The 27,890-nt window shown below is 36.5% G+C and overlaps 1 protein-coding gene across 2 annotated transcripts; it reads right to left on the bottom strand.

Moving 5' to 3' along the window:
• Positions 1 to 271: 271 nt before the first annotated feature.
• Positions 272 to 27,890, bottom strand: LOC111333008 (uncharacterized). 2 transcript variants are annotated; one of them, XM_022938509.2, is made up of 31 exons: positions 26,799 to 27,890; positions 23,925 to 24,147; positions 22,831 to 22,965; positions 22,067 to 22,117; positions 19,297 to 19,395; positions 18,787 to 18,828; positions 18,529 to 18,632; positions 17,956 to 18,019; positions 17,478 to 17,570; positions 16,355 to 16,636; positions 15,968 to 16,025; positions 15,200 to 15,283; positions 14,204 to 14,271; positions 12,823 to 12,911; positions 11,395 to 11,476; positions 10,874 to 10,957; positions 10,661 to 10,729; positions 10,396 to 10,551; positions 9,758 to 9,970; positions 9,366 to 9,494; positions 8,740 to 8,846; positions 7,936 to 8,068; positions 7,786 to 7,859; positions 6,869 to 6,986; positions 5,480 to 5,546; positions 4,643 to 4,734; positions 3,751 to 3,786; positions 3,482 to 3,561; positions 2,992 to 3,176; positions 2,317 to 2,354; positions 272 to 1,937 (listed from the first exon to the last, which is right to left on the bottom strand). In XM_022938509.2, exons 1-31 carry the CDS (start codon positions 27,737 to 27,739, stop codon positions 1,929 to 1,931), a joined length of 4,005 nt encoding a protein of 1,334 aa, XP_022794244.2. In that variant the 5' UTR covers positions 27,740 to 27,890; the 3' UTR covers positions 272 to 1,928. The 2 variants fall into 2 exon arrangements, with proteins under 2 accessions (XP_022794244.2, XP_022794245.2); XM_022938510.2 differs by lacking the exon at positions 22,067 to 22,117 and having other exon boundaries at positions 26,799 to 27,889.

The raw sequence follows: 27,890 nt of genomic DNA, 5'->3' as shown, positions 1-27,890 counted from the left end.
ATTTGTTCGATGAAAAAGAAAAATACAGAGGGGCAAACAATAAACCAAGCAGGAAAGACGATGACTAGTGATCGAGAAGGCAAAAACAAAGAAAATTATCGATTTCTTCGAAACACCTTCACTAGGATTAGTTTAACTACTGTAATAGCGATACAGAAAAGTAACAACAAACCAAATGATACAGGCAGCCTGCTGCAACCCACAAAGCGTTCAAAACGATGGGGGGTGAAAATAAATGAAGTCACAGACGGAAAATATCAATAGAAGCAAATGGTGTTTACCCATTACTCTATATCTTTATTAAAAAATAATTTGCTTAATAGTGTGGCAGTAGGTTCCTTATTCATTTATAAAAAACGCCAATATGTAGTAAGGCCACCATTATGATAGACAATAAGGGGATAAAAAATCCCCGCTGCATATTTTCTTCACAATAATATATGATAGTAACCTCTTCTATAGGCTACAAGGAGTCCCTGCTCTTCGGCAAAGTACGTCGCGCGTTAAAAAAAGAAAAAATGTTAGCGTGCCGCTCGCAACTCTGGGAAAAAGAAAGGTGACTCATTCCCAGAGCTCCGGGCGGCTCGCTAATATCAATCTCTTCCTTTTTCCATTTTTTTTTTACTTGCGCAAAGGAGTGAACGGACTGCTAAAAAGGAGGGACTTTTCGTAGTCTACCTCTTTGGAGCAAACCTTGTGCGAGAGCAAAGATTCAGAATATACAATAACCCTTCCTGGAAAAATAAAAGGACAAGGGAACTGGCATAAAACGAAAAAAAAAAAAAAAAAAATCAAACCAAAACAAACAAAATCAGATTTCCAACGTTGAAGATTAAGAGCTCTTGCACTCTGGCTTCCTTCACCCGCCATTACTCTAAATACCTCAGTTTCATCGCACTGTAATATACCAGCGAGTCAAGCAATCACTTTGACTACTATTTGAATATTCCATTATATTTTTGTTCAATATTCCAATCATTGTTAATTCATGCCGCACATCAAATTTGTCTAACTATAGCGTTTACGCACCTCTCGTAACCCCATGCACCAGTTCTCACGGAAAACTATTGTGCACATACTTGACCCTTAATCTAATGCTTGAAAAGAGTAAAAAACGGTTTTGTAATAAATAAGGCAGGTGAATAATGCAATAACGCTCAATTGTGTTCAATATTCTCAGCACCCCCTACCCCCAAAAAGGTGTAATTATCCCATACTCCCACCCCCCAAAAAGGTTAAATTAGACTCACTTGGATCGCTCAAATTAAAAGTCTGCGATCATTAATCATAATGTTCGACTCTACCGAACTCCCGTCATTTGATTCTCCCATCAAACTACTCTATATCCCTTAGTAAGAATTTGGTGCTCTATGCAATAACCATGATTGCTAGCTGGTAACTTTGTCTATTCTCAGTACTTGTCTCCTAGATTATTTGTTGATATTGCATAGAGAATTCATCTAATAATCATCTTCGGGAGTTAAATAAGTCAGCTGTCGTTGGTCACACAGGTAGAGGCTAAAACGAACTGTGTGCTACTAATGTAAAAAAAATAAGTAAAAAAAAAAGAAAAAAAACCACAGAAACTATTTGGAATCCGCTTTTCGTCTTTATAACACGCACGCAGTCCACAGGAATGCGAATCGAAGAGAGAGAGAAGATAGAACAATAGGTAATAGATTCATCTCGTCCTCCTTTCGCATCGACACCCGCGCTCCACCTCCGCCCGCGTCATGAAAACGATTCAGGAAAAGTCGGATCATTCACCCATGGAAACGTGAAGGTAAAAATAGATCCTTTAACCCCATAAAAAAGGTTCAGTGTTGCTTGCTGTTAGTAACTCTGGGCATTAGACACCAAAAATACGGGGTGGGGACAACAGATCGCTGTCTTTCATAGCTCGCATGTCAACCTCCACGACGCGCCTCTCAAAACGTCTGTGAAAGGAAAAAGTTCAGGTCAGGAAACAAAAGTGAAATTTCGGCAAAAAATTAAATTAGAGCCACTGACGAGTGCAGGGTATCTAAAAGCCTAGACAATTAACGCATGCACTTAATTTAAGCGTGTGACAAAATCACGTGTAGTACGTGCAGAAGTGGTTAGGTTAAGAGTTGAGGGCTTGGTAACTAATCAACTCCAGGGCTTATCCCAGGTTCCACTGCATGAAGCAACAACAGTGTAGCTATATTGCCACTCCATCACGATACAGGACATGCCAGATCATTGTGTTTACCTTTAGTTGAGAAGTTATGCTAAAAAAAGATTACCGGCTAAAAAAAAAAGAGAAAGAAAGAAAAGGAAGACGAATAAACTAACCTCTTCATCGTCGCAATCTTGAGTCCAGTGTCCAAAAACTGCAAGGGGTGTTCATAAGAAAATTGATTGATTTTCACCTTAAATTACAGGTAACACTTCTACTGGTGTTAAAGTTCACATTAGTTCATTACCCGAAGCCACTTTGCCTGTAACTTTTATCTTAACCGTCATATTGCTTGACCCTAAAATTACTTAATGGTATTCCATTTCCACATTGAGGGGGAGTTTCTTTATCCCGGGAGGAGTCTCTCAGGTTTTCCTTTTTGGAGGGGAGGGGTAGGTCCTCCATCACATTATAGATGAAGTAAACGGCACCAAAAAATGTGTCACGTAAAAATAATGAAATGATGTAAACGCCTTTTGCATGGTGACTTGGCAAATTACCAATAGTTCATTTACGCAGTAGAACACACTTTCCATCGGTTTACCGGCGTAATAACCCGTGTGGAATGTTGAACACAAGAAAAGTTTGTAAATCACGAGCCAGAAGCCGTTCAATAAACGATACGTTTTTGACAATACAAGGCGCCAGTAGTTTCTCAGTTATTTTATCGAATGCCAATCAATCAATAAAACAATCCGTCAACATTCAGCCAGTCAGTGTAGGCTACCTAACACACAGTCTTCCCTTTTGAGCAATTGTCACTATCTTAAGACAACACAAGATGCTTCTACCTTCACAGATGTCACAATACGGTCTGTCCTCATTTCTGTTTCCATGATACTGGGTTCCCAGGTTGTCAGGTGCATCTGAAGACTGCAGTGGGCAGTCATCCGTATCATGCTGATCGAAAACGTCACAAATGTCGCAGAACAACCGCTGCCTTATTCCCGGTCTCGCCGGCTCATCATCATCGGATCTGCACAAAATCCAAATAAAGACGTGAAAGGCTCCTTCGTTACCTTCATAAACCAAAGCTTCCAAGATCGAATACGTTATTCTCCCTACTACCTATTACACATTTCCATGGAAATTAGTTGAGAGAATACGGTCTGCCATCCTCCAACCGATGAAATAAAAGTTTCTGATTCTCAACCCCTTTAATGCTGTATTTTATAGTTATATCGCACAAAAATTGAGTGAAAAGTAAGCGATACTGTACATTTATAACAAATTTATTTTCTGACAGAAGCAAGGGTTGCATAAACAGTGTTGACAACTTACAAATTAAGGGTGCCGTTTGTGTCTGGAACATTTCCCATCATGAACAGCTCAATTTTCTTCTCTGCTTCTTCATTTTTCCTCTAAAATACAGAAAAATGGTCAGAGCTTCCGTCGATTGATACTTTATCAACTTAACTCAATGATTACCATCATCTTCACATAAATATATCTCTTTTCCCTTAACAAAAATCGGCTTAAATTTGGTTTTACAGCCAGCCATTACAAAAACAAAAAAACAATAAACAAAAAAAAAAAACAACAAATCTCACCTGCAAGTCCACAATCACAGAATTTAAAAAGTCAACCTGTAAGAAGGAAACAAGGAAATTAACTTCAAAAACTAGCGGGGATTAGTCACGCGTTCAATCTTAAATAGATGGTTTGTTTTGCATTAAACAACAATAATAATAGTAATAATAATAATAATAATAATAATATTTTTATAGCGCGCACATCAAAGGCTTCTCGTGGCGCTTTACAATAATATAAAATAATAAAATAACCTAATGCACATAAATAAAACTCAATCAAACAGAAGAGAATTACTAGTTACAAATTTTGAAAAGAGAAAAGTCTTCATATTCTTTTTAAAAATAGTTAAGGAGCTAGATTTACGAATTGAAAAAGGAAAACCGTTCCACAACTTAGGTGCGCACACAGAAAAGCTCTGTGTGCGCACCTATGTTGGTGCGCACACAGATTGAGACGTAGACCTCTCACTGCCAACTAAGCGTTCTTGACCATGGAATTGATTGATTTTCCAGAAAAAAAAAAAAAAAAAAAAAAACGAGTTAAAAAAGAATAAAGACAGATATCTGAGTTATTTTTCTGTCTTTTTTTTCTCTGCTGTTATAATCAAACCGTATAATCGGATGCAATACTAGACATAATTCCATGTAAGACCTTATGGAGCTGTAAAAATAAGCTATGGGTTGCCAGCAGTCTCTTTTTGCGCTTAATATGGGCCGAGAACTTCAAGCGAGAAGGAGTTGGGATATAAGGAGATTGGGACGAGATTTGATACTCCTTGATCCAGCCCCCTCTGTTCAGAAATCCAATAAACGGTTAATTTCCCAGCAGACTCGTGCGTTTGCCTTCTCTCCATCTAAGTCAGACCGTAAGAGTAAAACAAAAAGCCATCAAGTGGTGTACATTAGTTACCTGTGCCTCTGAGTTTCCTTTTTCTGTTTGCACTGCTTCTAACAAGTCCTCTGTTTCTCTGAGCTTGCTCATCACTGCCTCCATATCAGAAGCTAAATGAGAAAGAGTATATGTTGCTAAATGCATTAAAGCTTGAAGACTTGTATTACAAGCCAATAGATGTCATAGTTAATTTGGATATATCAACAAAGTTGAAATGGTAAATTGGTCACCGTAACGATTACAAAAGCTGACGTTTCGAGCGTTTGCCCTTCGTCGGGGCGAATAGAGGAATTGTGGGTTGCGTGCGCTTTTAAAGGCAGAAAATGGAGCTACGTTATTGGTGGGAAATAACGTAGCTCCAATAACGTAGCTCCATTTTCTTCCTTTAAAAGCACACACACAATCGTAACGGTGGCCAATTTACCATTTCAACTTTGTTGATATATCCAAATTATTTCGTTACCCCCACCGACGCAGCCCCAAACAGTTTCTTTAGAAACTATCAGCCTGATGTCATAGTTAAGCCTACGTTATGCCAAGAAATTTCAATTCATTTTAAAATGTTGTACCATCAGGAGCAAGTTTTTAATTAAAAGAATTCGCCTCTTAAACTCACTCACACACCCTCAGTAATAGGCACGAAATGATGACTTGATAACATTCAGGAAAATGAGAAATGTTTACAAAGGTTACGCTGAACATACAGTACTTCAGTAAAGCGTATAACGGTGTGTACCTCACATGCTAGAGACTTTCACCTCTCCAATAGCATCAACTCCCGAAAAAGTCTCTCTTTTAGGAGGGAGCGAGAGAATTTACAAATAAATGTCACCATTCATTGTGTTTATCACTCACCGTTGACAGACTGAGTGGATGTAGGATTGCTGAAGCTTTTCTCAAGTCTACTCTTTAGCATTTCATTCTAGAAGGTAATGATATATATAAGGTAATGATATATATAAGGTAATGATATATATAAGGTAATGATATATATATATATATGCGCATGCTCGCTAGTTTACTCTAGTTTGAGCACTCTGACATGGCTTAGACGATACCACAAAGGTTGGGTCGTTTGGGGTGACCGTCTCGGTTCTCCCCCGTCCTGGCTTTAGCACTGCACTGATGAGGCCCAGAAGGCCAAAAAAGTACTGCCTGAGCTGGGGCCCCTTCACCGGGGTACTGCTCAGAGGAGCTAGCCTCCCGTAAAACAACCTGTAAATAATATAACACCCAGCAACTGTCAATAACCTAGCTAATTTTCCCTGCGTTGGGTCTCCTTCACTGGTGCACTGCACAGCGGGCCCTTTACCGTTAATTCACTTATGTGAGCTTTAATTGAGTTTTGTTCTGTATATAACACTAATCATTGTATAAATAAAGTTGATTTAAAAAAAAAAAAAAAAAAAAAAGTACTGTCTGCAGTTATATATATATATATACATATAAATATTTAATTTCACCGCCACAAATGCCTGAAACGCTGACGTTACTTTCGATACTACATTTGGGCAGTACTAACATTTCAGGGTTTAATCTAGAAATCGGCCAATGAGGAGTAAATGGGCCCCCTTCAGCAATTTTATGGGGGCCTTTTTCAAGAAACGGGGTCCAAAAATGGGGGTCACCCCTGAGGTATTCCAGCTTATTGGCACAGACTGTTTCATGACTAAATGAACGTTTATTGAAATTATCATTTACAGACTTGCAAGTACTGAACATAAGGTTCAATAATTTTGTTTCTTTCAGGCAACAAGATTTAAGGAAAAAAGGTCTGTGACTCATTATTCAGATCATGGCTTTTCTACTCTCCTGTTCTTTTTCTGACATGCCTCATGAAAATCAAATTTGGAAGTTATTCTTGGGTCTATTATTAATATTATGTTTTTTTGTGTGCCCCATTTGACGCAGTGACGTAAATTTTATGTGGCATTTTCTTCCAATTTGCAGAAATTCCGCAAAGCCGCGCTCTGCTATAAACCCAGCATTTCTTACCTTATTAACTTAGCTTCAATTCACATAAAGTACCAACACTATTTACACGACTATCATCCCCAAAAACACTTAGATCAATAACAGTGCTTTGTATAATAACTGAGATACAAGGAGCGCCTTGATCGGTCAAAAACCTAAGTTTTATTGTACTGGTACACTCAGAAAATAGTATTTCTTGATTCAGTGGCTCCTGAGATTATTTTGGTTTTGGCTAAACAACACTCAACCGAAAGGCGTTAAAACTCTCACCTCTTTTCTGTAACTATTGACTTCTTCTTCTCTTTTCTTTGCTAGTAATTCCGCATTTTGTAACTTTATCTCCAATTCTTTCCTTACAGCATCTGCGGCATTTTTTGCATAATTTTCCCTGTAAAGAAAAAAAGAATAACAATTTACAAATATAAATAATTTGGATATAACAACAAAGTTGAAATGGTAAATTGGCCACCGTATCGATTACAAAAGCTAACGTTTCGAGCGTTAGCCCTTTCGCTCCGACGAAGGGCTAACGCTCGAAACGTCAGCTTTTGTAATCGTTACGGTGGCCAATTTACCATTTCAACTTTGTTAATATATCCAAATTATTTCGTTACCCCCACCGACGCAGCCCCAAACAGTTTCTTTAGAAACTATCAGCCTTAATACAAATATAAATATGTCGTTTGCATACAAGACTGACTCTTACAACAACCAGAATTCATTCTGGTTTCTGTCTTGTGGAGCGACAAGGAGTATTATCATCCTTCCCATCCCCCCATACCCTCCCCCCCCTCAATGGAATGATAGTCCATCACTGGGTCCCCCCTGACTCTGACCATATTGCCAACTTTCCATGTCAGTTTGCAGGGTGGGAGAGACGCAGAGGGTCTGACACATCTTACCCGAAGAGCACAATGCAATAACCCCAACTGATGAATCTTCCAATTGCATTACCACACTTTGGCTGGCCAAATTATCCAACCCAGACGAATGCTAATGAAAGTCATTTGTGATCTCCAGAATGTCCTCTCCTGATGTCAGAAAGCGTTTTGTTCTATGATAATTAATTCTTGTCGATCTCACAGGGGCACGTTTTACTAAATATTTTACCACCTCTGTTACCTCGACAACCGAATAAAGAAAATCCTCAGGACCAAATTTGTTTCTATTTTTCTAATAATATTCACCTTTTATTGGCTTCTTCTAATTCAACACTCATGCCATCAATTTTATTGCTTGCATCCGTAATTGCTGCTTGAAGCTATAAAATGAGAAATCAAAGTTAATACTGTCAAAAATCGAATGAAAAATAAGAAAAGCCCAAAAGTGTGGCCAACCTTGTCCTTTTCCACTGCTACCTCTGCTTTATCCTTCTCAAGAGCATTGACACTTTGCTTGAGTGACTGGTTCTCCTGTGAGAGGATATTTATGTCCTTTGTAACTTGGTCTCTCTGTGTACGAGCTTCTTCCCTGAAAACGATCCAGATGGCAGAAAATATTATTTTAACCCACCATTTCTCCCACAGATAATTCATTCTTTGTAGAGTCAATGCAAAATCAACACAGTATCCTTGTTCTTGACTTTTAGCTGGCTTATTAATCTGTTACAAGTTAACTGCTACCTTGCTTAAATGGATGGTGCCTGGGGTATCCAGGAGCTTCTTGGTGGCCAGCAGCCAACCCCTGCAGAAAACACCGCTCAATGGCAGGCAAATCCCATGGCCCAGCCATAAGGCACCTGTCCATCCTGGCTGGGTGGTGAGTTGAAAATTGATGGGGGTGCATAGGGGGTTGGGGGGCACTTAATAAACAACCACAGAGAAGCACTTAGGACTGGTGAGTAAAGCACACCACCAAAGTGATTAAGGGCTCAAAGATACCAGCTGTAGTGATGTTCCAAATTTTTCCATTTGAGCCTGCACTTGTGACAATGACCACTGACCAGACTAAGCTCCTGAGCATTTAACTTTATCAATTATCATTTACCAAGCTAAAGACAATTATTTAACTTTATCAATTATCATTTACCAAGCTAAAGACAATTATTTAACTTTATCAATTATCATTTACCAAGCTAAAGACAATTATTTAACTTTATCAATTATCATTTACCAAGCTAAAGACAATTATTCAGTACTTACACTTGACTCCTCAATTTCAAAATCACTGCTTCTGCATCTGAAGAAGATGAACTGAGCAAATGCAGTTGTTCTTCTTTGCTGTTTGCCAAAGACCTTGCATCTTCAACCTGTACACATTGTTAGATGCCTTGAGATACTATGACTAGCTCAATTTAGGGTACAAGATCTAACTTGTAATTTTCAATGAAAAAATATGTACATATATACTCAAAAGGAAGGAGTAGGAGCAGCTTTTTTTCCTTTGCTGTCAAGCTCCATCAGATATAATCCCTTACTTATAAGTAGCAAGGAATGGTCAACGTGGTTTTCAACCGTTACTATTCCACTTTGCATTAAAAAAAAAACATTAATAAGTGATGCAGTTAGACTATTTTAGCTGATTTGGGGTGTTATCAGTAGTTTTGAACATTAACACAAGAAACGGACTATTGTGTTTGGATTTCACGTTATGGCACAGCTTCCTGCTACACCATTGGCAGCCATTTATATAACAAAATATTGAACCCCATAAATATGTCTCATGTTTTCCTTGCAGTTTCCATGGATAAGCTAGAGCACAGAACATGGTCACAACTTCTTTACTTGTCAAACTATGTACTGGATTTAGTGTCTCTGAATAGATGTACCTCCTTCTGAAGACTGTCACAATGAGTTTTCAGTTCTTCCAGTTTTGTTTCCATGTCACATTTCTCCTTTTCAGTGATGTCCCTTGCCTTACTAAGAGCTTCCACCTCTTCTTTTCTTGATGAGTTTTCCTGTCGGAAAGAACTTTGATTACAAACACTTCTACAAAATCAATCATTTTTGCAACATTGTTATCAACCAGAGAAGTTGAATGGTACTATCACCAAAGATAGAACTTGTCAGGGAAGTCTGATGAAATGCTGGGAGGGAGGGGAGGGGAGGGTAGTGACACTTGTTGTCACTTCATACCAAGGAAACTAGGTTAAGCTCTGTCTGGATGTCTGGCTTACATAGACAGTTCCCTTTTTTACTTGTCATTGCCATGGTCACATACCTTGGAGACAGTGTCAAATGATTGCACCAAGCTTTGATGCTCTTGTTGGAGTGCTGAGTACTGTTCTGTTAGTTCTTGTTGTTTTTTCTCTGCATCTTCTTGAGCCCCCACAACAAGACCCTTCTCAGCTTTCAAAGATTCCAGCTGCAACTGCAGTGTTGTAAGTTGATCTTGTGATGCCTTGTACTCAGACTGAAGCTTACTGAACTGTTCCTGTGTATTCAATTGACAAACAGCAGTTAGAGGGTTGTAAAGCCTATTATAAACATACTAATCTCACATTACTGATGATCTTGCAGTAAAGAAGACACTCAAAAAATATGATTCAAGTTCAAGGCCCAGCTCATTAAAACTTTGTACTTCAGTTCTTGGACCATTTGGCAGAAAAATTTCACTTGGCTGGGGGTTCAAACTCTGACATGGAACTCAAGAGTTTTATCTGTCCCACACATCTCACAATAATTCAAATTAACGTTTTAACTTCCACGAGTGACCGAGACAGAATTCCTCTTCATGAGAAGAATGAAAAAGAATTAAAAATGAGTTACTGTTGAGCCCTGACATGTCATCAATTCTGTTGCTGATTGTACCAAGCCTCTAAATGAACAGATAAATTTTCAACATTCAAATTGGTTCACCTTTAATCCAGACAATTCTGTGTTCTCTTTTAAAGTCTCCTGCTGTAAAGTTTTCAACTTGTGCAACTCTTGAGTGAGCAAGTTTATCTCTCCAATTTTTTGTTTAATTTCCTCCTCAACAGCTGAACGCTCAGTATCCTTGGTTTGCATAAGATCCTGAAACACCAAGAATCAAGGAACGTTTACTTGGAAGATATCAAAACTGCAGCTTAAGAAATTACTGGGCACAAAAACAACTTCAAGGCTCTATAAAATAAATACCTACTTGCAATTTGGCTTGATGTGCACTTTTCATATCTTCTGTATTTTTAAAACTTTCCTCAAGCTCGGATTTCTATAAGATGAAAACAGATTGTTAATTTTCCTGTGCAAATGTAATATTTAAACCATTATTTAATACTTCTGAAAAAGGATTTAATCTGGTTTCCCTGACCTGCAAGAAAAATGCTAAGAAAAATAAAACTTCAGTATATCTTACCAGGTTTTGTACTATTTTATCTGTAGCTTGAGTCTGATCGTGGTGGGATTTCTTTAACTCTAGCATATCTTTATCGTGTTTCTCCTGATAAAAGAAAAATAAAATTTAAAAACAAAAACTTGACCTTGAGTTACCTACTTTACCTACCCTTTCCCTCAAACAAATTGTCTTAACTTTCTCATTTATCTTGGCACAGTATCTAATCCAAGTTTTTTACACAAACAAAAATTGGGCGGTTATTTGCATTTGAACATGAAACCATATTTTCCCTACTGAATCAAACAGCCCAATGCGAGAATTACATGAAGAGACTCCCAGTGTCTTAAACTCCTGTATTAAACAGTTACCAGTAAATGAATTATCTTATTGTAAGAACAGCAGGGCCAGTTTCTCTTTTCTCGTCCCATTACTGTTCAAAGGTGTGTTCAGTATATATCACACTTACCCAATTACAAGGTAGAATTTATTTTAAGCAATATACTGCACTTTCTATCAGTTTATGACATGATAACTAAATGCACCTTTGCCTGTGCAAGATCTTCTGTCAGCCTGCCAATCTGGACTTGAGCTTCAGCTGAGGTAGATTTCAAATTATCCAAAGTCCTATAGAGAAAAGATTCTGATCTTAAATGCTTCATTGCAATAATAATAAAAAAACCTTCATGAAAGATTTTTTAAAATAGTTCATTTAAAAGAGAAAATAACAATTGACTTCCATGATGGATACAAGCAAGAGTGAGGAAGTAATCTTGCAATCTACAGACAACGCTGCTTGGGTCAACGTGTCTTGCAATGTGTCATGCACTGAAAGAATCATTTCATGTGATGGTGGTATTGTGGTAAAAAAAAAAAGCAATAGTGGTTTAGATAATCCAGTTGACATCACTCACAATAACTGGAGATAAATGACCAAAAAAACTGTTAAAAGTATTAAGTATGTGCCCAGCACTGGTAAACCTAAAAATACCACTTAGAACTCCCATGTTTCTGATAGGCATGCAAGTACAAAGAGCAGTCAAAAGAATTCACGCGAGAGTGCAAAAGCAACTGCAAGTCTAGTAGAACTTATGTGGTAACAAAACGAATGACTTATTAAATTAGTTTGAAAGACTTTTTGACTAACTGACAGACACAAACAGACAGAAAGATTGACACACAGACAGCCTGACAGATTGCTGTTTGAATGGAGCGAGTTTCCAAAGAATCTGTGGTGCTGTGCCATGGGGGTAGGGGGGGGGGGGGGTGTCACAAGGTAATTTGGTTTGATGATGTAAATTGGCCACCATAGAGTGTTTCTAAAGTTCGTGTTCTGAGCATTAGCCCTTTATCAGAGGAAAGGAGCAATCAACGATTGGCCCCTTTACCCACCCAAAAAATATCAAGGGTATACTGTTTGATTAAACACCACATTCCCCTAAACATTAAAGGAAGAGATATAATGCTGAGATTAAGAAGAATTAGTCTTGCAATCTTAAAAGTGAAAGGGCTAAACAAATGATGATAAATTTTACTGAATAACTGATTAGTGACTGTTTGAGAGTCCAACTAGGAGTCTACATTCAGCATTCTTATTCCAGCAAATGCTTTCTGACTGAACTTCTAACTAACCAGAATTGGCCTTGAGCATGGATGGATCAATATGTCTCTGTATAAGCCACACATTTCTGACCTAGTGCTTTAATTTTATTTCATAGAAATAAGCAAAGACACTTCTGTTAAAAAAAAAAAGGGGGGAGCTGTACCCTGCTTCACTTTGAAAAATTGTATAGTCTTTGAAAAGGAAAAATGACAAAACATAGCAGACAGGTACTGTAAACCACAAGGACACTACAAAACTGAAGTACACCAAAACAAAAAAACTGAAGTGACACTGCAAGGAATCTGAAACTTTTGGAGAAAATGGAATGGAAACTAAACTCTCAGTCTGGTTCAAGAGCCGACTTGTTTACCTGTCCTTTTCTCTGAGTTGTTCATTGAGGTAAACCAGCTTTTCTGAACTATCACCAGAATTCTTTGCCAATTCTGCAATTTGTGACTCCTGTAGGAGAATTTGAAATGAGACACTCAGGTGATATTTAATTTGTTAGTTAATGGTTTGAAAATGGTTCTTGCTTTTCACATTGCTACTTTAGAAATGACAATAGACAAAATGTTGAATTGCAAGCAGAAAACAAAAAAGATTGCAAGATGACCAAAACATTTTCTTCTTCCACTGGGGTGGGTTGTAGCTCGAAGCAATTAAATCTGATGTGACACAAAAACCTATGAAATTTACAAAAAAGGGTTTTCTTTTTTAATCCAAGGAAGAACTGAATTTGAATTCAAACTGAACCAAATTAGTCTGCTTACTGTGGTGAAACCACACCATACCTAGTTTCTAGATGTTCTGGGTGATAAATGAGCAATTACACCATTGAAAATTATGTATTACAAGGTTATCACAGAAAGTGAGTTATTGTTGCAAAGGCAAGGTGCAATATTAGAAAGCACAAGTATAGTGTACCATTGCCATACAATGCTGGGCACTTCATTAATGGAGAAATTACAAGGTTTAAATAGGATGCAAAGAAATACAAAAAAGAATAAAAAAGAGAACCAAAATAGTTGTGATCATGGCCTAGTAAGAATACTACATATTAACTAACAGAGGTGATTTTAAAACATCTAACTTCTCCCTATAATATCTATACATTATCCACCAAAAAAAATTGAGAATACTCAAACTAATCGGGTTGAAGTTACCTTGATCCAACCACCAAACTCTTATAACTAATTTAAAAGAGATATGTTGCAGCTAGAGGGGAGAATTAAGAATCAGATCTTGAAGATTTAAGGCTGAACCATATACAAGAGTATCAAAGGTGATACTAAGGTTCTCCACAAAAATAAGATGTACAAGGACAAAAACATGGGGAACTCCAAAAGCTACCGAGTGCCTTTTTCTTGTGACAGAGGTTAATTCCATGTTCAAATATATAAACTTTTAAGCCAGAAATACTAACTTTGGAAAAAAAACTTAATCCTTATCAAATGTACAAAAAAATGTTCTAGATGACATGTACCTATGGCAATCTCATCTAAAAGCATTATGAGAGGAAGCAGAAAGCTGCAAGCTACAAAGATGGCTTATGCAAGAAGTTGAAGTAAGAGAAAGCAATTTGATTTTTTTTTTTAATTTTGAGGGAGGAGGGAGTTTAACCACAAATGGAACCTGAAGCTATAAAACACTCTGAAACATTTCCCTCAAGCACTGAAACCAACACAAAGGTATTGCCATCAATACTACATGCTGAATCACACAAACACTGTGACAGTCAAATCCATACTAACCAATTTAGCTTTGTCTGCAGCAAGATTCTCTGATTTGACTTCACTTAAATGAAGCTGTTTTTGAAGTTCTTTTAAAGCCATGAAGAAGAATACAAATAAACATTATTTGCATGGTTTATCTCACACCTAACTATTACTGTCTGGGATGAAAATTCTTGGGGAGTTAAATTTGATAGATTGGCTTTTTTAGTTTGTCTTTTGCTGCAACAAATTTTTGTATTATCTGTTAAACCAACAGAACACTAACAAAGAAGGAAATGAAATATGTCCAACTCTTTCCAACCTTGTTGATTTAGAGCAAACTTAAAACACTTCAGTGAATTCTCTTCTATCATACATGGTAGTGCCACAGTACCAAAAAAATCTTACACATTAACAAAATATGACAAAAACTTTTCCCCTACCTCCTGACTTGAGTAGTAAAATGATTGCTGGGGTTATTTTTTTGGTGTAAATTACAGAAAATTTTTGCAGGCAAAAGGCAATCTCCACAATTATCCAAAGATGAGGCAAACTTTTCCTAATACTTTACTTTCTCTGTAGTTCTAACCTTTACATAAGACCTCCCACCCCCATCTGTTTAGCCAGTGAGCAGGCTTTCATGTTTAGGTTTTGCCTTATAGTACAGCTGTACTACACCATTGGCAGCCACTTAAGTAAAAACCTCTTGAAATCCTGTAATTCCATGTTCAACTCTCTGTGGCACTCATCTCACTGGTTGAAATTTACTTCAAATATTTCTTGAGTATTCTCAGCATCCTAAATTAACACAGAGGTTCTACATAGACCAACACTTGACATTTATTCCCCTTTTTTCTTATTTTCTGCTCTTGATATATATGTTGTAGTTCAATTTTATCCTTGGTTCAAATTTTATTTTCCTTTGTTCTTGGTCATGTTAATGTATGATAATGAGTTTGAAACAAAGGAAAATAAAATTTGAACCAAGGATAAAATTGAACTACAACATATATATCTAAATCATTCTTTATTTACCAAGTGTTGTGACCTTGATCACTTGAAGCTCACTGCACAGAGAAGAAAATTCATCTTCCTTGTTGTGGAGCTTTTCTGTAAGATCTACAATTGGATTCAAAGATGTGAGGAAATGTTGACCTGAGACCTTGGCAAGCAATAAAAGAATATTTCACATTTATGTGCACTGGATGTGTTTGCTTTAACCCTCACCCTTTCTAGAAAATCTAGTACATAATGAATTGATATATGTAGGAAATTGTAAGTCCAGATGTTTTGTTTCTGGACGTGTTTCTTTCATTTTTTCCAAGTCAATAAAGATCTTATTTATCTATCTACCTATCTATCTATCTATCTATCTATCTATCTATCTATCTATCTATCTATCTATCTATCTATCTATCTATCTATCTATCTAGTAGGTTGTTCTTATTCACCTAGCCTCATACAGCAATTTTTAAAAAAATATACTTATTTTATCTTTATTTTTTGCAAACATATTCAGGGTTGCCTTGATTTTGGCTGACTTTGCTAAAACCAATTGTAACCTGTTCTCTACCTTTTCCAGCACTTTATGCATTTTTATTTAATCATATTTTATTCTGCATTCTGAATGGCTCCTTGTTATATTTTCTTTTCTTTTCCTTGGCTGTTAAGATAACTTTAGTTTTGGTTTTACTAAACTCAATCCAATTTTGCTTTATTGCAGTAGTGTGTATTAACTAAACCTTCCTCTTTTTTTAAGGGTACATGATTTCACTTTTAACATTTAATAAAAGCACTTCTTACCATAAATCTCTTTTTGCAAAGCTTCACTCTCTTCCCTTGACTTCACAAGTTCTGATTTCTATGATAAAAACAAATTTGTCAGAACAAACCATTCACAAATGCAGTAAAAAGATCTGTCTTCTTGTCTCTCCATACCAAATAAGCTTACATTTTCTTAAAATGTAATCCAAGGAGTATTTTTTTAGAGCTTCCATTTTTGGTGCTCGAGAGCACTGTTTACAACTTCTTAGAAGGCTAAACCAAGCAAACAAGATCTCTGTTTGAACAATTATTTGGGTACATTTCTGCATACATCTAACTAAACTGTTTTAGGAAATAGTGAGCACACTACATAACACTATAGTGAGCATATGATAATTTACAAGATGAAACAAAAGCTACACTTACCAAGATTTTAATCTCACTTTCAAGGCCTGTCTTGGTCTTAGTATGTCCCTCTAACTCTTTTGCCAAAGCACTAATCTTTTCAGAATTCTCTTTGAGCTGTAGTTCTCTTAAGTTGGCATCACCAGAATGCTCCGCTTGCTTTGCAAACAGTGTTGCCTCCAACTCTCTAATCTTGCTATTAGAATCACTGACTGACGTCCGCAAATCTAAAACTACAGTATTTGATTCAGACAAAGCACTCTCTAATTCTGTAATCTTTGATAATGCTGTGCCTTTTTCATTCTGAAAAAAAAAATGTAGAAACTGATTGTCAACACATGTATGAGCGTATCATATGCCACTTAACCTTATTATATATGGAGCAATATTCAATTGAGTGTAAAGTAATTTGGGATTCCACTGGTTTTGCTTTACTTTACTGTGTGACTGATCCATAAACTCGTACCACCACTTCAATTGATCAGATGAAAAACTAAAACCAATCACAACTTGATTGTCTAGCATTTTCCCATGTTTGAGGAAGTTTGCTCTTTGGTTTTGCCAAGAGTTCACACTGGTTCTCAACCCTTTAACACTTTGACTGCTAAGAGTGACCAGCATCTAATTTCTCCTTTCAATATCACCCCTGAATCACACATTAAGGTCCCAGGAATAGAGGAAATGATCACCAACTAAAGAAGCTCTTGATTGTTAATCAAATTCTCCCCGTCAGCACCCTTGAAATGTTTAAAGAATAGTATAGGGAATATGCGTACCAATGTTAAGGTGTAAAGAGTTAGCTCCCATAAGTGATTAACATGAAACTTCTCCCTATAATATCTTTACATTATCCAGAAAATATGTAATGAGAATGCTCAAGCTCATCGGGTAGAAATTGATATCTTGATTTAACAACAACAAATTATTTTAACTTATTTACAAGGAAATGTCTAGCAGCTAGAGGGGAGAATTAGCAATCAGATCTTTGGAATTGAAGGGTCAAGGGTATTTTCCTTTCTTCTGATGGGTTGTTGTAATTACTTCAATTGGTTTTGGTTCTATAACACTCAACAGAAAAGTGCTCATAACATAACTCCAACATTACTTCCACTTAACTTAACTTCCGTGAAAGAATAAACTGTACCTGTGTGGTTTCAAGCTCCTTCTTAAGTCTGGAAAGTGAGGCAACCTTTTCTTTTAGTTCAATCTCGAGTGTTTCAATTTCTTTCTGCTCAATCTGACAAACAAAAAAATTCAATCCATGATTTGACACAACTTTGCTTAAGATGATATCACCCTAACATTCATGACTCAATCAGTCCTGATAAAACCAAAAGACAAAAGTAATTGAAAGGTAAGTAACTTGGAGGGCACTGCTTTCAAGGAAGTTTTAAGAAAATTTCTGAGACAAGAGCTTTCAGACTTTTTCAGGCCTGGAAATTCTTTTGAAGAGTACTCTTTGCTAACATACATGACCTGTAGATCAGAACCTCAGATGTTCTATGACTGTGACTCTTTATAATCAGCTTTCTAAATGTCAAGAGAAAGGCAAAAAAAAAAAAAAGAAATCCTGAAAATTTCCTGTAAATATCAATTTTAAATAAAAAAGAAAAGTGTTATACCTTAAGTTCATCTCCAAGAGTAATCTCTTCTTCCTCTAATTTAAATTGCAAATCTTCCACCCTCCTGTATAAACAGTGATAACAGTAAATAAATTAATTTGAGCCAATGATTTTACAGTGATTAGTGATGAGCTTTCCTACAGGGCTCTACACTAACTTTTCAACTTACTAGCCAAGTGGCTAGTGACATCTTAGATGTTTTTAGATGTTATGACAATTTCAGTCTGTTTACTAGCCAAAGTAGCGAGTGGAAATTGAAAACCACTGGCCAAAACTGAATGTCTACTAGTCTGTGGCTAGTGGGTTACCGTTAGTGTCGAGCCCTGTTCCTAGTCAACCTTTTTACTCCCAAAAGTGATTAATATGTAACTTCTCCCTGTAATATCCATACACTATCTAGCAAACAGGCAATGAGAATATTAAACTTATCAGGTGGAGGTTGTTCTCTTAATCTGACACCAGATTTTCATGACTAATCTGAGAAGAAATGCTAAGCAGCTAGAGGGGAAAATGAACAATAAGATCTTGGCAATTAGAGGGTTAAGTGATCAAACATCTGAATTTGACTTTTACCTTTTCTCTTCCTCCAGCTGTGACTGCAGGTCATCTTTTTCTTTGTTTGCTGTTTCAAGCAAACTCTGGAGTTCACTGATGCTCTTTTCTTTCTCAAGAATAGCCTGTATATGCAAGTCAAACATGTTTTAATGTTCTGTAGGATCACTTAACAGAATGCTATTAATGATAATACCACTAAAGTCACTTGACTTGAAATTTCAGCTGGCAGCCTAATTTCTAAGTGATAACCCTGCCATATACAAGTATGCACAATACCTCATTGTGTTGTTCCTTTAGTTTGCCAACTTCTTCCTCAACCTGCATTGAATTCAAAGTATGAGCTTAGAGTTGAAATCTTCAAGAAATTCTATCATAATCCTCTCCTAAAACATTCAAGAGCTCAAATCATGAAGTTTGAGCTAACTGCATCTTTAAATTTGAAGTGCACAGTTAAAATGAGAAATTATGCTCATTCTCAATGAATGTTCATTTCAGCAAAAAGGGACAAATGAAATCTTTAAAAACTTCACCATGGTTTGCACAGAATTGCATTAATTACACTACACCAAAACCAGCAATTTAAGGAATATTGTAAATCACATTATACTCAACTAAATCAAGAGCTTTGAAAATTTATAAATAGATGTGAAAACTGAGGGGCCTTACACAGTTGTCAAGTCCCTAAAAACAAACCCAGAGACCTCTCAAATAAGACACACAAGAAGGGAAAGAACACTGTTAATCAATTGAGATGCAATAATAAAAATCTCCACCACAGCATAATACCTTAGTAACTTGACTTGTAGCATTGGCAACTTCTGCTCTTTCAAACTCTCTCTCTGCCAGTAAGGACTGGATTTGCTTTTCTCTGTCTTCCAGTGCTTCCTATTAGTTAATTAAATCCTATTTAAGTCACAATTCTATTTGCATTTATAACATAGTACACATTGTCTGATTGGTCAATTCACTTTCCAAGTAGATGCTTTGACAGGTCATAGAGCCTGCATGTAGCTAGTTATGTCATCAAAGCAATAGAACCTTTTTTTCCGGGCTCTATTTAAACAATAGAGTGTTTCTGTCAAGGAACTATCGGCTGATAGTTGCCCCGCGGAAATTTGATGTTCTTAAAACAAATATACTTAAGAACATTAAATTTCCAAGGGGCAACTATCAGACCGATAGTTCCAAGACATAAACACTCTACTGTTTTTATTGTTCACCACTAAATTTTCTTCCACGCCTACAGCTTGTCACAAATGTCAATAATTCGCAACCGTACATTGGCTAAATAATATGTTATACCTGTCAGAATTGAAAAGTCACTGTTTTTCCGATCTGCCTAACTTCCCGGCCGTCAAACTATTCGAAACTTTTCACGGACGAGTACTATCAATCCAGGTATTTTCTGTGGACGGGCACTATCCATCTGGGTATTTTCTGCGGGCGGGCACTATGGGCTGATAGTGTCTCTCCACGGATAAACACTATTGTGTCACGTGACCGATTTAAACCAATAAGAACCGGAGAACATTTAGTGGTGAACTATAAGACATGATAACACCACTTGGGATGTTGGGTGAACACTCAGAAAGCATATAAATCACGAGCCAAGCTTTCCTTGCATTCCCCCAATATCCCGCATGGCTTTAACATATTATAGAGCCTGGAAAAATGTGTTCTATTGCTTAAGTATAAAGTCAGTTGGTTTGACTCTGTCACTTTACTCTTTACACCCTAACATCAGTCTAAACTTTCTCTTTCTACTGTTCTCAGAACATCTCCTGAGATGCTGACAAAGAGAATTTTTTAACAATTATGAGCTTCTTTAGTTGGTGATCAATTCCTCCACTCTCCTGACCTTGATGTTTGATTCAGGGGTGATATTGAAAGGAGAAATTAGATGCAGGTCGCTTTTAGGGTCAAAGGGTTTATCAGTAATTATTTAATTAAGGAAACATTAGCAGGGTGAAAAAAATTTTGACATTAAGTAGAATTTTTCCATTTTTAATTACTGTATTTACCCATGTATAATACGTGCCCATGTATATTGTGCAGTCTTATTTTAAACCAAATTTATCAGAAAAAATGTTTTTCACAGCAATCTTCAAACAATTATTTATTCAGAAAACAAGAATAAGAAATTTACTATATGGTTAACACTAATATCTTTTGTTATTTCGTTATTTATGACAATATTGGAACCAAACTTCAGGACTTCAAGCAAGGCCTTACTATTTACCCATAAATATTATATGTGAGCAACAATATGTCCAAAAAGTATTGAAGATTTTGTGTCAAATTGTCATATTTTTAGAATTTTCGACCCAACACTATGCAATTTTCTGGCTGTAAAGTCAAGTAAACAACAATATACCCACCATGAATTTCACTGCGTGGGCTTTGTTCACATAAGAAATTTGCACATTTTTTGCTTATAACAGCAAATCAAGAACTACTTTAAATGAAGCTTTTGTCCTGAAATATTTCTTGCTCACTTTCACCTTGCTTCTCATTGAAAAATTTCATGAGATCTCTTCACACACAGCCAAATTTGCACATTCACTTTGAAATCTGATCCATGTACCTGTTTCGCACACTTGCTAACATATTTAGCGATTTTTGTCTTTCTTCTTGATTTGGAGTAAAAAATTCATATGCACTTATAATTTTTCATTGAAAATAAACCATTTAATTAAAAAGCTTTAAAAGGGTTACTTTCTTTGTGTTTTTAATGTATGCAAATTAGGACATGCCTGACAAACAATGGAATCCATGTATAATACACACTGCAATTTTCATGGTTATTTTTGTAGAAATAAAGTGCATATTATACACGGGTAAATACTACAGTAATACCCATTTGTTTAAATATTCAATTTTAGCCAATTTGAATGACCCATAATTTTTCAGCATGATACAATGACAATTAGTAGGATTTTTTAATATTTCTAAATTTCAAAAGAACAGTATCTTGCATTTATCATTTATGCATTACAGCCATTTATAAAAGACCAGTAGCTACTAAATGAAGAAAATTTCAATTTGAACACGAGTGTTCGTGTTGGCCTTCTAGTTGGTAAATTAATGTATTTTTAGTACGTATAAATGCTGACCCATTCACTCCCCGTGATCTCATTGGTAATTCTCTTTACTCTCTGCCACAATATTCCTAAAACATTAGTTAGGAGAATTTGGCACTGGATCAACTGATAATCCCCTCTTTGATACTTATTCTCATCACTTGTCTGCTTGATGTTGCATTGATATCATAAGGAGAAATTCTGTCATGGTCACTCACAAAAGTTTGAGGATTACAAGAAAGAGAGACTTGTGACACCTGTCATGTCGTGAAAAGAGCAAATTGTTCCTGCACAAGCCTAATTAAGCTTTAACCATTAAAATGTAGATTTTAACAACAGCTGGAGCAGTCTATTCTTCAATTGGTCACAGAGAACACCTTCTTATTGCACCATTTATTGTTACATGTATTATTAAAGGTACGTTAAATTTTTAAAAAATCTCTTAAGTTTATTTACCATATTAGAGCTTCTCTTACCTCCTTTTTTTTAACAATATAACCTGAAATATCTTTCATGACAGTAGATGTCTGAAAAACAACATGCTAGTTAAGTTTTCATCCTAGGTATAAGAATTAAGAATTCTTACACCCATCAAAGTTAACTCTGGAATTATAACACTTTAAAGTGACACTTTACTTTGAGAGTGAAATATTTAAGGTTAGGCCATACCATCCAGCAGGCAGACCTAATACAAAACAGTTTTATATTTCATGAGACCTGGCTTGAGTAATTTAATGCAAATAAGTTGGGATTTATTTCAGAAAATCAGAAAACTAAAGCACTCATATTTTACCTGGATGGTGTGCACATTGTAAATTAAATTTTTTTTTTTTCCCCTAAGGTGAAGTGAACTAATTTTATTCTTAGTGTTATTGTTGGTCTCACAGAGTGGTCAGTGCAGTTGCAGTAAGTGACATTTCCCAATACTGCTAGTCTCCATTAGCTATCAAGGTTTACTGATTATTTATCAACTGATAAAGAAATGTTTCACTTCAACTAGCCAGCCTCTAACACATTTGATTTGATCCTTGTTTAAGAAAATCTCTTTAGAGCGAAAAAAAAAAAAAAGATTAAAATTGTTGTGGTTTAAGTAGTTACCAGTTTGATGTTATCTATTTCTATTTTAAGGGGAAGAAAGGTTTTATAAGAACCCAGCCCTCTTTGTCTGGAGTCCACAGCACTAAATATTAAACCACTACAACTGCCAGTTATATAATGAGTAAATAAGAAAGTTAATAACCTGCAAAGCCACCAATTGTGATGTCACCAGACCAGATGATACAGGAGTCTGTGTGGATCCTGAGGGGGGTGGTGGTGGTGGTGGTGGTGGTGATGATTTAACTTCAGACACCTCTGGTTCAGGGCTTGAGATAATCTGTTGCAAACAAAATATACAGAGAGTCATAATTTGCAGATTGTGAAAAAAGCGGCTAGAATGAGTAAATATTCCTTTTAGATTTTGTATCCAGGACCGGGTTGTTCAAGCTGGGTTAAGGTAACCCAGGGTTAGTGTGAAATTTGATTTTAGATCTGAAAGCTTTAAAAGAAAATTTAGGTCAATTCCATTTGTCTACAATTTCATTTTTAAATGCTCTAAAAAGAATTGGAAAAGTTGTCCCAAAAGAGCCTTTGCAAAGAGAAATAGAGAAACCTGGATTAAAATTTAACCCTGGATTAGTGTTAATCGGCCTTCGAACAACTGGGCCTTGGTGAATAAAAGGGATGAGTTTCCCAAGAAACTGTGGTGTTGTGCTGCTTGGGGAAATTATAAGATAGTTTGGTTTTATTGAACTGAGTTCATAATGTAAACTGTCCTTTGTGAAGAGTTTGTAAAGCTAATGTTTCAAGAGTTGGTCTACAATGTGGTTGAAAAGCCCCTAAGTGGTAGCTTCAATTTATATATTTACTATTATTATTATTATTATTATCATTATTATTATTATTATTATTATTATTATTATCAGAACAAAACAGTAGCTTTAGAAACTTTCTACAGTGGCCAGTCTACATCATTGACTCATGAATAAAGGGGGTAAGTTTCTAAAGAAACTGTGGTGCTGGATTGGTAGGGGTAACAAGGTAACTTGGTAATATCAACTAAGTTAAAATTGTGAATTAGCCACTGTAAAGAGTTAAAAAGCTAACTCTTTACTCTTTAACTCTTTATGGTGATATTACCAAATTACATTATTGACTCAGTTGATAAAAGGAAATTATCTCTTATTTCCAGGTGTTTGCTTGCTTTCATCTTTCCTTTCCTTTCCATCCTTCTCATCCTTTCAGTCTCCCTACCATGCTTTCCACTGCTATATCAAAGGGAATTCTTACAGTTACCTGTGAGGTATTTAATGCAGATAGCTTGGGGGTTGAGGAGGCTTCACTAAGGGTTGAAGAAACTGAATTAATAGAACTGTTACTTCCAAGTGCACCCAAAGAGTTCTGTACATCATTTCCTTGAGGTAGCTGTGCTTGAAGTCTGGGTGGCAGAGGTAAACTTGATTTGGCAACTTTATGCAGTGGAGCAAACAATCCAAAGTTAGGCTCACACTGGAAATATCTAAAGAAAAGAGAAAAGAGGTTAGTCAGAAGTAAAACAAATCCTCTGGGTATAATATGGACCATTTGGGTCAGACTTGAATGGAAAAAGAGGTTGAGAATTTACTTCCAAGACACAAAAAAAAATTATTTTACAATTATAAACAAATAGCCCTTAACTTTTCCATGCCTTTTTATCTGAGCTAATAAACCACACAAAATCATTCAAGATGAGTTCTGTAAAAATCTATAATCCAGAATCAAATTTTCCTCAAGAGTAAAAAGGTATGAAATTAGCAAAAGCTGTCACTCTATCCTGTAAAAAAGATGAAAGTTAAGCACCTTGCCACTATCCATGACAGAGATCAAGCTTTCTGGCAAAAGATATATCTTCCTTCGAACTCAGCCCTCTACACCCTAACATCAGTATGCATATTCTCTTTACTGATCTCTATCCATTTTCCTATGGTGCTGACAAGGAGAATTTGTTTAACAATCAAGAGCTTTCCTTAATGGAAAATCAACTCCTTTATTCCTGTGATTTTAGTGTTTGATTCAGATGTGATACTGTTAGGAGAAATTAAATCCTAATTAACAATTGGTTCATGCTTTAGCGTGCACTATCGAGTTATGGAACACGCGGGAAGTTTGGAGAGCACGAAAGAAGCGTAAGAGTTGCCCGAGGCGATAGCCGAGGGCAACTCTAGCTTCTTGAGTGCTCTCCAAACTTCCCACGTGCTCCATAACTCGATAGTGCACAGCTGAAAGCATGAACCAATTGTTTTAGAACATAGCCGGTGGAATTGTGCATCAAATGTGACGCGAAAAACGGACAACAATATCAGTTGAAGCGAATCGTGACGGCGCTGATGCCGAGTCTCCTTTTCCTTTGTTTTTCTCTTTTTCTGCCTCATTTAAGAACTCTAACCCATGGGAAAAGGTCGAAACATTGTCTTCGTTTTCGGAATAGCAGGCCGAGTTTCTGTTTGTATCCATTGTTGTTGCAAAATGTATTATTTTCCCCGCACTAGCAATGGTCGCTTGCGCGAAAAAATTTTTCTTGCGAAGTCGGATTTGCTGACGCTATCAGCGTGCACTATTGGGATTTTGAGCACGCTCATGTATAATGAATTTGATTGCGCCACTCTGCTAGCTATGTTCTAATCATTCTTAGATTCAGACAGCACATTTTTTTTCTCTTTTCTTTTCTTTTTTTTTTTTTTTTTTCATTATGACATGCTTATTTTAGTGTGAACACTTAATCATTATCACCATTAATGAAAAAAATTAACTCAAAGTGTAAAACTGATGGGTTGAATTTCATATGTTAAAAAAATATGGCCTTTCTTTGGACCTTTATGGGAAGGGAACATTGCCTGAGAGTGATCAAAGGATGGAGAGAAGAAAAGGAAGAAGGAAAAAAAAAGGAACTGATAAGTCAAATCTCTAAACCGAAAGTGGTCCCTATACTTACTTATGTTTCAACTATGTATTCATTCACTGACTAGAAGTCACTCCAGCTTATTTGCTGTATAAAGTTTGATGCATTATAAAGAAATGCTTGATAACTCAAAAAATCAGCAACACTCTAGATTAAAACTATTCAAATATTAAAGAGGGGAGGGACTCCCGTCCTTTATTTTAAAATTTATGCATCTATCATATGACAACAAGAGGCAAAGGTTGACAAGTGTGAGTGTAGGTTCAATATCAGATGAATAATCTTGATGTGAAAGCAATGATGACCTCCTCTAAAATTACCACTTATTAATCAATGAACTGAAAGATGAATTAATGCTATGCAGGTTGTCTAGCTGAGCAGTATGTTATCATCTGTAGCACCCTAATGTAAGAAAGAACCGGGTCCCCACTTTCTTTTGTTTTTGTTTTCTTTTTTCCTTCTAATTCTGGCACCCTTTGAAGATTGCATCTCTGTTCTTCAGAAAATATAGCTAACATGGTATTGGAAGTTTTTTTTCATCAACATTTTCCACATTTCAGCGGTTAATATAACGATAGGAGATCCAAGTTTGCTCATTATTCACCAAAAGATTTCGAAAAATGTTCTCCTGGTGCTTTGCCAAATCTGCAGACAATATGCTATGCTGTACTCTGTAACTCGTGTGTCGCTTTTATTATAGATGAAAATAAAATCATTTGAAGGACTTTCTACTAATCATGAAGTAGTTTGTACGTGGGCAATTAAGAACAACTAGCTTCCAGACAAAATTATACACCTTGAAATAATTAGAATTTTAAATTCAAACTCAATCCAATGCCCGGGGGAATGTTTTAAAAATTTAGTATTCAGCGGGTAATATAAGAGCCATCATTCCAAAATGATAAAATCACCGCCTTTCAGGTAAATATAACTATTACAAAATTGTTGCTCACGAAAGTGAAATGCCAAACGTTACAAGAATTTCAGTCGACGTGGCATCAGCAACAAGCACGTGGTGTAATAATAGATCGTTCGAAAATCAAGAAGTTTCCAAGAGGCATCATTCAAATCCAAAATTAACCACAATTGTATTAAACATTAATTGCCTTAAAGAATTCAATATCAACATCTAAACAAAATGCTGCGATTATATCTCTCCGTCTCCAGTCATCTGTAGAAAAGACACAATTGTTAAGTTATACTTTCTAAACGTAAATGAAAACACAATTTACCTTGTTCCAGCGACGGCTCCATCGTTTTTCCCCAGTGGCTCGTCTAGTTCAATACCAGCCCATTCGCCTTTAGCAAATCCAGTTTCTCCAAGATACCTAACTACTCCATGTTTAGTACCGCTTACGACGACACGGTAGCCGATTTCTAAGTTTGCTTTCTCTTTTTCCGCCTTACCATCGCTCAATGAAGTTCTCCCACCGCCGATTTGGTTAATTTTAGTGAGTTTCTCAAGCTTTGTAAATATCCCATGACCCGGGTCGCATTCAAAATAACGCACTCCTTGTACACTTCCATTATTTTTACCGACACACTCATCAAGAACAACTCCAGCCCAGTCACCCTTGGCAAATTTTGTCTGTCCAATAAAAGCTATAGCGCCAGGATTCGAGTTTCCAACCAACACACGATCACCTAGTTTGAACAAGCTAAGTAAATTTGACTTTGATGAGTCAACAGCCACAGTTTGATTTTGACTTTCTGAAGGTGCCCGAGAAACTTCGCCACGTCTCCTTATCACAGGAGCACCTTCAGCTCTCGATGAAGCTCCGCGTAAACTAGAACTAGAACTCTCTCTTCTGTACTGCAGTCTTGTTTGAGAGTTCTCTCTTGAAGGTAGTCTCGGTTGAGCAACCTCTACTCCAGTTAGAGATCCCCGTGGACTAACCAAGCGGTCACGGCTTGCGCTCAACTTGCCATTACTGCTGGTTTGCATTCCTCTTCGAGTAACTCCACTTGACATCTGGTTAAGTTTAGCTCCCGAAGGACTAGTTCTCGGTTGTACTGTAGACGATCCTGCCTGAGAAGAATTACCAACAGATCCACGTGGTTTTACCGAAGGAGCTGAAGGTTGAGATCCTGCACCTACACTGCCACCTTGAACCGGTTTAACAATTCTACTTGGGGTCTTTAAACGCGAAAGTCCTGACGGAATCTGGCTCATTTTGAAGCGCGTTTAATGTCCTTTTGTATTCTGTGTTCTGTTCTGTCAGAAAAATTAAGATTTTCCAGTCTTACATGGCCAAAAACGGCGAAGAATCAACCAATATATATATAAAAAGTTCTAGACGGTACTGCTGCGACAGGTTAAATTC

The sequence above is a fragment of the Stylophora pistillata genome, chromosome 13 (assembly GCF_964205215.1).
Source record: "Stylophora pistillata chromosome 13, jaStyPist1.2, whole genome shotgun sequence".
NCBI lineage: Eukaryota > Metazoa > Cnidaria > Anthozoa > Scleractinia > Pocilloporidae > Stylophora > Stylophora pistillata.
The sequence above is the reverse complement of the archived record's forward strand: the minus strand, read 5'-3'. Positions and strand labels throughout refer to the sequence as shown.

What these genes read in the sequence shown, in the direction of transcription:
- LOC111333008 (XM_022938509.2), bottom strand. Translation starts at nt 27,739, where the DNA reads ATGAGCCAGATTCCGTCAGGACTTTCGCGTTTAAAGACCCCAAGTAGA. An exon ending in CTGCATTAAATACCTCACAG is followed by an intron (nt 22,966 to 23,924) that starts GTAACTGTAAGA and finishes TGTTTGCAACAG; the next exon opens with ATTATCTCAAGCCCTGAACC. An exon ending in TTTGCAAAAAGAGATTTATG is followed by an intron (nt 15,284 to 15,967) that starts GTAAGAAGTGCT and finishes ATCCAATTGTAG; the next exon opens with ATCTTACAGAAAAGCTCCAC.